Below are 12,679 nucleotides of genomic sequence, written 5' to 3' on the forward strand. Positions count from 1 at the left end.
TCTCATTAGTCCGCGATGCAAAGTGGGTATACAGGACGGAAATAGTTTCTATTATTTTTCTGTTGAATGGGTACATTTATATTTGTTTAGGGTAACATTTGTTAATATGTAATTTAATTTGTTTTGTGGCAACACGCCTCCACTTCCTTCTTCCTGTCACGGCTGCCGGCGAGCAGCCACAATAATGTAGTTCTTTAAGTTTATGTTTAAGATACCAAATTAAATAACAGTGATCCGTCATAGTGGTTTTATTAACATGGTAGCAGAGCGTGGTTGCCTGCAAATACAAAGAAAAGAAGATATTTTCGCAAATAAAGTGGAAACGTGCTATATATGCAATAAGCAAAAATGGCGTTTACTAAATGCAATGACGCAGTTATTCCAATATTCGACGGATCGGATTATAGTAGCTGGAAAATACGTATACTTAAGTTTTGGAGTTTAAGAAATGTAAAGAAGCTGCCATACGAATCAAAAAATGAGATTCGGATGATGTTGCAAAGTGGGAAGAGATGGATATCCAGGCAACGAACTACATTTATAGTGCAATAAGCAAGCAACTCGAATATATATGCGACTTAGATTCCGCATGCAAAATATTGGCAAAATTTGATGAAATGTACCTGCAGAAATCATCGGCACTACAGATTATATGTCGCAACAATGTAGAAGCAATAAAATTATCGAACTATTCGCAAGTAAGTGTATTTTTTGACGACTTTGAGAAATCAATAAATCAGTTAAAACAAGCCGGCGCGACGGTAAAGTGAACAAGAAAAATTAAATTATATGTTAAAGGCCTTACCTCGTAATTACAGTCATATTGGAGATCTAATAGACGTTTTACCAGAAAAAGACAGAACTGTAGATTATTTGAAAAGTAAAATTATGTTAAAATCATTGGATAAAGAACCTGAAAAATGTAATGAACCATCACGCGACAACTCAAATGTTTTTAAAGCTCACACTAGTAGTTCTGCATCACCTAATAAAACTTTAAATGTTTTACCTGTGGAAAACCTGGCCACATGCAAAGAGATTGTCGACACAGAAATGTTAACAGTGGTAGAGGAAATGGATTTATTAGATTTAATAATAATCGTGGACATCAACGTGGATCATATTATAATTCAAGAAATATTAGAGGAAGGACTTATAATAATAAATCCAGTAATGAGAGTGGTGGTAATAATTTCCTTGCAACTATTGAGAATAATAATGTTTCAACTTCAAGTAAAATATATAATATTGAGCAGTCTGGCCACTTAACTTGGTTATTAGATAGTGGTTGTACAGATCATATAATTAATACTGATGAGTACTATCATTCATGTGAAATATTACAACAACCTATTAAAGTAAAAGTTGGTGATGGAAGAATATTAGAAGCTACAAAGGTCGGAAAAATACAAACTTATTTTATGGTCTATGGAAAAAAGTCTGAAGTTGTTTTGAACAATGTTTTCTATGTCAAAGAGATGAAAGCAAATTTATTGAGCTATTCAAAGATTACAGACAATCATAAAATTGTTTCCAGGGGACGACAATCAAAAAATATATAACGTCTATGGAACTATTATAGCTATAGCAGTGAAAGAAGATAGACTGTATAAATTAAAGGTTATATAAATGCAAGTACATTACATGCTAATTTAGTGAAGAAATCAAGTATGACAGTGAAGGAGAAATTACATAGGATGCTTGGTCATATAAACTTTAACAATTTGAATACTATGTGTACAAGTGAATTATTGAAAGGATTACCAAAGGAGATTGAATGTAAGTACATGAAATGTGCTATATGTATTGAAAATAAAATGCATAACTTGCCATTTAAAAATAATAGAAAACGAGCACAGGATATATTAGAAATTGTACACACAGATTTAAATGGGCCACACAGAACTACAGGTTTTAATGGTGAAAAATATTTCTTAAGTTTTATAGATGACTATAGTAAGTTGGCAAAAGTTTATTGTATTCCGTCAAAAGATAAAGTATATAATTGTTTAATGCAGTATGTTAATGAGATACAAAATTTAACTGGGAAAAATATTAAAGAATTGAGATGTGATAATGGAAAGGAATACATTAATAAAAGAGTGTTTGACTTTGCAAGATCAAAGGGAATTATGATTAAATCTTGTCCGCCATATGTGCATGAATTAAATGGCACAGCAGAGAGGTTCAATAGATCAATAATGGATATGTCAAGATGTCTATTGGCAGAGGCAAAAGTGCATAAAAGATTTTGGCCTGAAGTGGTTATGGCCGCAGCTTATTTAAAGAATAGAACATTAACAAATGGCACTATAGAAAGGAAGACGCCTTATGAGATATTTTTCAAACAAAGGCCAAGCATTGAAAATTTAAGGATATATGGAAGTAAAGTATTTGTTAGAACACCAGAGGAAAAGAGAAAATGTAAATGGGACAGGAAAGCCGAGCTTGGCATACTAATGGGCTATACAGATGTTGGATATAGAGTATTAATAAACAATAGAATAGTTGTAGCAAGACATTGTGATATAATTGAAGATGATGTAATGTGTATTGGTCTCGATGATAATAGAGAAGAGAAAATGATAAAAGTAATAGCCAGCCGAATAAATTGGAAGAGAAAATTATAGAAGAGAAGAAAGAGACTAATGCAGAAGAAAATAATGAGAAAATGAATGAAGATTTGAATGCTGAAACAAATGAAAGTTATGATGATAATAAAGTAATTGAAACAAGAAATCGGCGTAAAATCAAGCCACCAACTCGGTTTGATGAAGAATTTGGTTATTATTGTATAACTGTTAACTATTGTGATGCTATGATTCCAGATAATTTTCAGGAGGCAATAACTAGCGATGAAGCAAAAGAATGGACTGAGGCTATGAATCGTGAGATGAACAGTTTGGCAAAAATGAGACCTGGAGACTTGTAAGTAAACCAGCAGACAAACAGCCTTTAGATGTGAAATGGATATACAGAAAGAAAGCCGAAAATAAATTTAAAGCTAGGTTAGTAGTAAGAGGTTTTCAACAAAAAGATTTTATTGATGATATATATTCACCCGTTGCTAAAATGCAAACTTTAAAATTGTTATTGTCTTATTGTTGTCAAAATAATCTTAATATACATCAGATGGATGTTGAAACTGCTTTTTTAAATGGTAAAATTTTATCTGAAGTTTATGTAAACCAGCCAATTGGTTATGATGATGGCACTGATAGAGTTTATAAATTAAATAAAACATTATATGGTTTAAAAGAAAGCCCTCGGGCTTGGTATGAATGTGTCAATAAGTTTTAACTAGTCTTGGATTTCAGAGAAGTAAATATGACTTTTGTTTATATTTTAAATTGGATACTAATGTGAGTGTATACATTTTGTTATATGTTGATGATTTGTTAATATGTTGTAAAGATGAAAAGGTAATGAGTAATATTAAAACAAACTGTTAAGTAAATTTACTATGAAGGATATGGGTAAAGTTAAAGAATACATTGGAATACATATTGATTATGATTATAAAAGAATAAGACCATGACACTGAGTCAGGAATCATATATAGAATCATTAGCTAAGCGTTATAATATAATAAATACAAAGTTATATACTACACCAATGGAAGTAAATCTTAAACTAGAAAACTGTAATATAAATGAGAATGTAAAATATAGAAATTTAATTGGAGCACTTTTATATATTAGTTCAGGTACAAGACCAGATATATCGTTCAGTGTTAATTATTTGAGTAGATTCCAAAATTGCTATAATGAGACACATTTTAAATATGCTTTGCGAGTACTTAAATATCTTTACTTAACAAAACATATAAAATTAATTTATAACATGAATATAAATTCTGATATGTTAGATTGTTATGTAGATGCAGATTTTGCAGGAGATATTGTCAGTAGGAAATCAACAACAGGATTTGTAATTAGACTGTTTGGGAATGTAATATTTTGGAAATCAAAGAAACAAAATTGTGTAACAAAGTCATCTACATTTGCTGAATACATTGCGCTGTCAGAAGCTGTTACTGAAATTAAATTTATAGTTTGTTTAATTAATGAGATTTGTCAGAAAGATTGTAAACCGGTAAAAAATATATGAAGATAATATTGGAGCTCAAATTATTGCTAAATACGGAAATTTCACAAACATTCAAAACATATTGAAGTTCATTATCATTTTGTTCATGAAAGTGTTAAAATTGGTTTAATTGATGTTATAAAAATTGCATCTGATCAAAATATAGCTGACATTTTAACAAAACCATTGGGAAGTAATAAATTTAATAAATTTAGAGATATGTTAAAGTTGTTGTAAAAGTAATTTATCTTTCAGATGGATATTATGTTGAGATAAATATTGGTTTAAATTGTTTAATTAAAAGATGATAATTGTAATATAAAAAAAAAAAAAAAAAAAAAAAAAAAAAAAAAAAAAAATAAAAAAAAATAAGTTACAATTAATATGTTATACTGAAGGTAATGTTTATAGAGCTATTGTCTTGATATGAGTAGTGTATGATATGATTTAGTTAAAAATATAAATGTAAGGAGGCATGTTGAATGGGTACATTTATATTTGTTTAGGGTAACATTTGTTTATATGTAATTTAATTTGTTTTGTGGCAACACGCCTCCACTTCCTTCTTCCTGTCACGGGCTGCCGGCGAGCAGCCACAATAATGTAGTTCTTTAAGTTTATGTTTAAGATATCAAATTAAATAACAGTGATCCGTCATAGTGGTTTTATTAACATTTTCAATTCAATTTGTTTGTTAACACGTCAACTCACGTCGTTATAACCGGACAATTGTGTGGAATTAAGTCGTTAAAAGCAGTCGACCGTTATAAGCGGAGTCATAATAGACGGATGCACTTTCAAAGTGATTCAGTATTAAAACCAAACATATGCCTATAGTAACGTCGCTCAAAACGGATGGTTGTTATATACGAAGTCGTATTAAACGGACTACACTGTATTTAGCACAGTTTGCAAAATAGCGGCGATAGCCTAGTTGGTAGTAGAACGGACTGCTGAGACGAATGTCCGCAGGTTCAAAACCCAAGGGCACACATCTCTGACTTTTCTAAAAATTATGTGTGGATTCTTTGTGAATTATCGCGTGCTTTAACGGGTAAGGAAAACATCGTGAAGTCTACCAATCCGCACTAGGCCAGCGTGGTGGACTATGGCCTTAATCCCTCTCAGTAGTAGAGGAGACCCGAGCCCAACAGTGGGACAGTATATAAGACAGGGTTGATATTATACAGGGTCATTTTGTGACCCTAGACTTAAATTTAACTGCGAGAAAGTCATCTTGAAAGAAGCAGTTTACTATAAGTTACTCTAACCTAAGGTCAAAAACAAAAAAGTAAAATTTTCAAACAAAATAAATATTCAAATAGTCATTTTATTTTTACACACCCTTTAGCCACTACTACTATACTAGAATTCGTCGGAGCGGCAACATCGCACACAGTCATTGATAATATTATGCTCACGCGACACGCACACGAACAAGTGATGCACACTCGGAGCGCAAGGGTAGTTCGTCGCATCGCGCGCGCCGCGCCGCAACCGAACAGCTGATGTCGGCGCTTTAACTACCTAGGGTTTTGTGTCGTGCCACATCACTCAATCAACAATTAGACCAGCAGCGACGACGCTACGCCGACGTTACAGAAAGACACATACCTAAACATCATTATCATCATCAGCCACATAAAGTCCACTGTTGAACATAGGCCTCCCCTAAAGATTTCCAGACGGACCTGTCGAAAGCTGCCTGCATCCAATGTGTTCCCGCGACGTTTATCAAGTCGTCTGTCCACCTTGCAGGTGGACATCCAACGCCAACATAAACATCACGCACTAATCATCACATTTCATTAGAACAATATTTTCTATGCTCAAACTATCATCATAAGTAAACGACATTAATCAAACAACCACAACTGCATAAGTTAGGTACACAAAACACATGATTTTTGTAATTTTAAAGTGGTTTCAATCTTTTAAATCAAAACACACATTCTAATGTCGGTAGTTCATCCATTTTAGTAGATAAGTAGGTATAATAAATACGTTTAACGGTTAGATTATAACACTCATAACAATAAAATATCATTCTGCAAGTCTGGCAATTCACACGAACAATTAATAACGAAGTTACAATCTTGATAATAATTAGGTAATGTGATAGTTTGAGGTAAAAATGTCGAGCGACGGGATACGTCAAGGCGCGGCGCGGCGTCCCAATAGGTATCTTAACATGTTTTCAAAATAGTAAATGCGTTTACCAATACCTAATGAAGATTTGTAGATTGCTTGTTCCTTTAAAAGTTGTTTCATACTTCAAAGTATTTTTAATACAGTTAATTTGTAACTGCCTCGGTGCCGCAGTTGTTGTACGGATGCTTTGCTAAGGTCACGGGATCGAATCCCGGGTCGGACAAAATAATATTGGATTTTTCCATTCAGTACCTATCGCAAATTCATAAATCCACATTAAAATCGTAATGACAGCCTCCGATAGAAACATAATCAATAGATAGTGATTAGTTCAGTTTCGCGTACGCGTCAACGATGCAACTTCGCGATTGTAAAATATTCAAAATGACAAAAAATATTTCTAAAAATAGACTCAATTTTATACGAGTTAAGGTCGTATTTAGGGGACCACTTTAAATTTCTTTGTGCCTGACCGACCAACACGCGACACACGAGTTTAGCGAATTCCAAAGTAGCGGCAAGGGTCAAGTAGTGTTGCCTGATGTCCGGATTTGCGCGGGACGTCCCGATTTTCAGAGTTCTGGGGACGTGACCCGTTTTGCAGCAATAAAATTATTAAAACCATTAAGTATTATGAAAAAATAAACTACGCATTCATCACTGTGTTGAGTGCGACGATGCAATCAAAATAGCACGTATCATCTCACTAGCGCTGAACGTACAGTTTTGTTTTATTCTCTTGCTTAGAGATGCGACTACCCGGCGATCTGTGCTTTGATGTTAAAACAGAAATCCAATTTAAAACGCAACTTTAGCATGACTTGCAGTGATATTTTTTGTAAAACGAAATACATAAAACTTAAATTTTAAAAAAATACTTGCTTTTTTATGTCCCGATCCATAACACTAAATCTCGATTTTTACCTTCTTGATTTTAAACAAATTGACCCTGGCAACACTAGTCTGGAGGTACACGATATTTGACGAGCCAGAGTTTTACAACTAACACGTGCCCTCGCAGTGTTACCAAACTTTTATTATTACCGTATTGTGCAATATCTTGTTTATTTTATACCCTGTATGCCTATTGAAAATGAATGACTGGAATCCAAAATCTCTATTATACTTTATTACTTAAAATAATGTTTCAAAAATACTAAAATATTGCTGTGTATTATTTTAATTTGGTAGACTTTTCATTAATCATTTCATCATAAATCATTACTTATTTTATTTTGTAATACAATTGTGTGTTAAATCTGTTAGAACATCATGTACTAAAAAAAATCTAATATCAGATTTTTTTAAATACTGTGTCGTTTTAGCAAGCTTTTTGGTAAAAAAGTTTATACTGACAACACTGCGAGTTTAGGCGAGAAAGAGTACGACTATTGTATTGAATAATCGCGCGCTCTTCGGACTCGGTCAAAGACTCGGACGCATTGCCATAGTGAACCTATCTAGCAAAGAAATGGTACAGAAAGCATAATATGACGTTCGGTAATGTCTACGTAGTCTTCTTTTAGGTATCATGACAAACCGAAATATTAATATTGGAATTAAAATAAATGTCGGAATATCATGTAGAATCTAAAAAATACGATACCAATAGATTTAAATCTTGTAACTTTAGTAATTATGTAGGTAACTTTTTTGGTAAGAAAACTATTTTATTAACGAAAATAACGTTTATAATTAACGAAATATTTTTGTAGTAATTAATTATTGACTCAATGAACTGCTGCAACCAAGTCAGTGAACGTATTGGGAGTTCATTTGTGAGCTGACCTTCTGAACCCTATAGGTTCGGTAATAATATCATCAGCTGTGACGTAGTTCATTCACTTCAGTTAAGCGCGCTAAGAGACAGCGTGATCAAAACCATAAATCTAAAATCGGGATTATTGACGTAAGTATTCGTTACTTATGAATAATTTTTTGCACGGTGTTAGCAGAGGTCACCATGAACCTGTGGTTTCATTTAGTAACGCAATGTCGAAATGACCCTGTATACTTAAAAAATTACTTACAATCTTGTGCAGTCAAGAAGACTTTGCTAACGTTCAGCTGTCATTGCCATCCAGTGATTTTAAAGGTATGCAATTTTATTTAAGCTTTCTTAGTTATCTAATATTTAACGCTACTATGGCACTGTATTACATTAATGTTCATAAATTTTAGCCTAATTTCTCTCCAATACATATACATTTCACGTAAAAATGACCTGGTTGGTAATGATTGTGTTTGGAAAAGAAAGACTAATTATCAAATCTAAATGGAATTTCAATATGTATAATGTAAACAAAAAGAATATTATTATATTACAGTTATCTCTCTTTGTGTATTTCGTAGAATTTTAATACTCGTTTAGTTTATATCTAGTATTATAAACATAGATAGATAACAATATATACTCTGATTAATTAATTATATTTTACAAAAACAAAAAAACAATTTCTTACATACAAAACACAAATTTCATATGTAAGGACCTTGTATTACACGATTCAAGGGACTTGGCCTAATTACGTGATTTTCGTAAAAGGCGCTATATGTTTTGTCTATGCTTATAATCTTAATTTTTTAACAAACATAAAACTATAACACTTTCCTGAAAGAGTAATTTGAGTATAACAATAATAATTGAATGCTGTAAGTTTCGAAGTCATGCATATTTAGTGTATCATGTTCATTCCGTCATAATTGCATTAAAATCTTACTAATGCTGTAAATGCGAAAGTTTGTGAAAATGTTTGAATGTTTGCACAGAGTAAACGCAGAAACAGCTGTACGAATTTGAATGAACTTCGGTACTATGGTAAAGTATGTACTGGATTATGTTACTGGATTATATAGGGTTATTTTCCCAGTGATTTGCTCCCCTCTACCTGTGACGCTTAAGTTACCTTCCTGGCAAATATAATTTCGCTCCTTGCATAGTTCATTCCTCTCCAGATAGTTTTCATTGCCTTCCACGTATTCATTATTTTCTGTCGCTTAAAAATATTTTTTTGGTGAAAGAAGGTGCCTTTATCAGATAATTTTTCTGGTTATATATCTTATTCTATGAATACAAAATAAAAAAATAATTATGAAATACTCATAAATACTGACAATTTTATCGAAATGTCAGAACGACCCATTTAACTTAGATGAAATATTTCGAAGAAATCATAGATCTATGAATGGCAAACAATAAGAGTATTCTTATTCATTAATATATTTATTAGCCGACTTAAAAAAAAAGGAGGTTATCAATTCGACGTGGATTTTTTTTTGTATGTTTGTTACCTCAGAACTCGCTCATTTATGAACCGATTTGGAAATTTCTTTTTTTATTCGAAAGTATTTCTCTCCAGATTGGTCCCATAAAATTTTTTTCAACTTCGCTTCGGTAGTTTGGTTTTAAAACTAAAAAAACTAGAATAATTATGTCGTCCAAGAAAACGAAATCGCTAATTTAGCTTTCCTGTGACGTTTTTAGTTATGTTTTTGCATTGAGTTTGGTTGAGTGTACTTCTCACATACTTATACATATAGCATAACACCTTTTCCCCGTGTCAGGGGTAGGCAGAGGCGTAACATTTCATCGCGATAGTCGTACTGTGTGTGAAACATATCAGTTGTGTTTTTGGGTTGGGTTTAATTGACTCTACTTCTTACATACATACATATATGTATATAGCATCACACCTTTTTCCCTTTTCAGTGGTACTCAGAGGTGTAACTCCTTAGCGCGATAGTCGTATCGTGAGCGAAACATGACTATGCCGTTGAGACGGTCTATTTTTTACTAACACAAAAAAGCAAAAAATAAAAATAATTTTAACAAAAAATTAAACCGCCTTCAAAAACCACTCAAAACCAAAAAATAATTTCACATATCAAGTATATATTGGATACCAATTTTGGAGTCTTAAATTAAATGTGTCTTTTTATTTTATTGAAAGGCAGTAAAAACAATAATAATTTATATTTGAATCACACGCATATTCCGTATTGTTTTTTGACTTATTATTCGTAAATCTAGTTCCGTCTGCTCGCGAAAGAGCCTTAGAGCAGGAATTTTATATGGGATTACTCAAACGTGATAAATGCTTTAATTACATTAACTCTATTGCAGAACAGATCGGTTGCCTGGACACGTAGTTATTAATGAATGACAATAATAAAGTGGGTATATTACGTTTTATTTATTATAAAATGATGTAACAAAAATAGCATAATAATATAATTTACAGCAATCAGATCATAGACGTAAAGTTGCGAATGAATGTGAAGTTTCGTGGTGGCCTCAGGTCGCGTCGGTGTCGGTGTCGGCGGGCGCGTCGGCCGTGCGCAGCGCGCCGCACGCGCGGTCCGACAGCGCGCCGAGCGACAGCGTGCGGCTCCGGCGCACCGCCCAGCCGCGCTCGCGCCGCACGCGCCCGCCGCGCGCCCGCAGAGCTCCACAGCGTCACGTTGCTCCTGCACACACCACACGCGTCACGTCTCGCTGATACCGTGTGCCTCACCGCGGCCGAGACTCACTCACCACTACTCACCTCAATTCGTGCTCTTCTGTGGAGGCGCGCACGCACAGCGCGATCTTGTCGTAGAAGTCGAGATCGGCGGCGATGCGCAGCGTGGGCTCGGTCTCCTGCAACGCGTGCGCGTGCACGCGGCCCCAGGCGGTGTGCAGCGCGGCCTCCTCGAGTGCAGCGGCGGCAGCTCGCAGCTCGAGCTCACAGCGCGCCGTGCGCCACCACAGTGACACCTGCGCGTGCGCGTCCAGCGCCAACGCCAGCGCGCCGCGCCACCGGTATTGCAGCACCGCGCCCAGCATGAGAGGCGCTTGGCCCTCCACTGCACGCGCCGGAACCAAAGCACGCAACGCGGGCGTCGGAGAACTTGCCGTGCCGGCCCACACGTGCCCTACTAACTCAGCCTGTAACAAATATATTTAATTGATATTATCAAGATTGTAATTGTAAAAATTTTATGACTGACATTCACGTAGAAACCCAATTAAATTACAACGTTTTCCCTTTGTGTACCTGCCCATTAAACAGTGAGATGTCACGCATACGCGTACCGGCGACCGCCAACGCGAGACCTCCCGCTGTATCCTCCGGTTCGGCGTCATTATCGCCGCCACCCGCGATGGCTTCCAGTCCGCGCGTCCACACCTCTACCTGTGAATCGTACAATCGATGAGGTCAAGCGACAGTGTCGGCGTACAGTTTGCGAAAATGCATGCTCACCGACAACAGGTCGAGCGCGGCGAGCGCGTCGCGCCCGGCGAGCGCCTCGAGCGCGGCGTACGCGGCGTCCGCGCCCGACGCACCCTGTGCCGCACTCGCGCGCGCGCTCTCCGCCTGCGCGCGCAGCACCACGGCGCCGCGCCGCAGTAGCCCCGCGCGCGCCACTTGCACCGACTCCAGTGCCGCACGCCACCCGCCCATCGTCCATCCCGGCTCGCGCACCAACACCGACGATGTTCCTGCACACGAAGACGAGCGTCATCGGCTACATCAATCATAATAGCGCATTTTCCACATCCGTGACCGTACCCGCGTGCGCCTGTCCGTTCCAACCGAGCAATTCACGGTCCAACCTCGGGATGATATCGCGCACGGAGGCGTATTCATCGGCGAGTGCGTACAGCCGTTGCCAGAACAAGCGTCGCAGCTCGTGCGGGCCGGCGCGGTGCAGCGCTCGCGCCACTCGCACGAGCGGCAAGGGCGCGGGCGCGAGGCGCGTGACGTGCAGGTCGAGCGCGGCGGCGCGCACCTCGAGCGGCGCGCGGTCGTCGAGCGCGAGGTCGCCGAGCCGCTCGAGCCGCTCGAGCGAGAGCGCGGCGCGCGGCGCGGCGGCCAGCGCGTCGAGCGCCGCGAGTCGCACTGGGGCGGTCGCGTCCGCGCGCGTCGCGTGCTGCAGCAACAGTTCGGCAGTGTCGGCGCGCCGCAAATTACCCAGAGCGATTAACCGCACCTTTCGACTTTCATCGTTCTGCGTACGAACACATCAAAATTATTTTTAAATAAAAAAATCAAGAGATATCATTAACAATACAATAAAGCTATGAATATTGTCTAAAAGAGATCATTCGTAACGTTGGCGATTGTACACCATAAATTTAAGATAATGTATCCATCTTGTTTGCGTTTCTTTTTAATAAAAGTTTCAATAAGGAGTATTAGTATATCGGTGGTGAGTGGTGCGTGGTGAGTGGATAGTGTGAGAGCGGCACCTTGCAGCGCGCCAGGCTCTTGGCGAGCGAGTCCCGCGCGGCGTCGGACACGGCCGCACTGCAGGCGCGCGGCGGCGGCGCCGGCGAGCAGCGCGCTCTCGGCGACGGCCGGCGACCGACCCTCCTCACCAAGCTTCAACACCTCCAACACCGCTTCCTCCTGAAGAGAGCAACATCAGAATCAAAAGTAACACAAGGCACAAGACG

General features: G+C 37.6%; 1 protein-coding gene across 1 annotated transcript; it reads right to left on the reverse strand.

Annotated features, from left to right (window-relative positions):
• Positions 1 to 10,484: 10,484 nt before the first annotated feature.
• LOC119193403 lies at positions 10,485 to 12,632 on the reverse strand (the record flags this gene model as incomplete). The annotated part of the gene is given in 6 exon segments (XM_037446997.1): positions 10,485 to 10,707; positions 10,785 to 11,167; positions 11,277 to 11,414; positions 11,484 to 11,722; positions 11,793 to 12,231; positions 12,473 to 12,632. Coding segments are annotated over 4 exon segments (945 nt in total).
• Between the last annotated feature and the right edge of the window lie 47 nt (positions 12,633 to 12,679).

The sequence above is a fragment of the Manduca sexta genome, unplaced genomic scaffold (assembly GCF_014839805.1).
Source record: "Manduca sexta isolate Smith_Timp_Sample1 unplaced genomic scaffold, JHU_Msex_v1.0 HiC_scaffold_492, whole genome shotgun sequence".
Lineage (NCBI taxonomy): Eukaryota > Metazoa > Arthropoda > Insecta > Lepidoptera > Sphingidae > Manduca > Manduca sexta.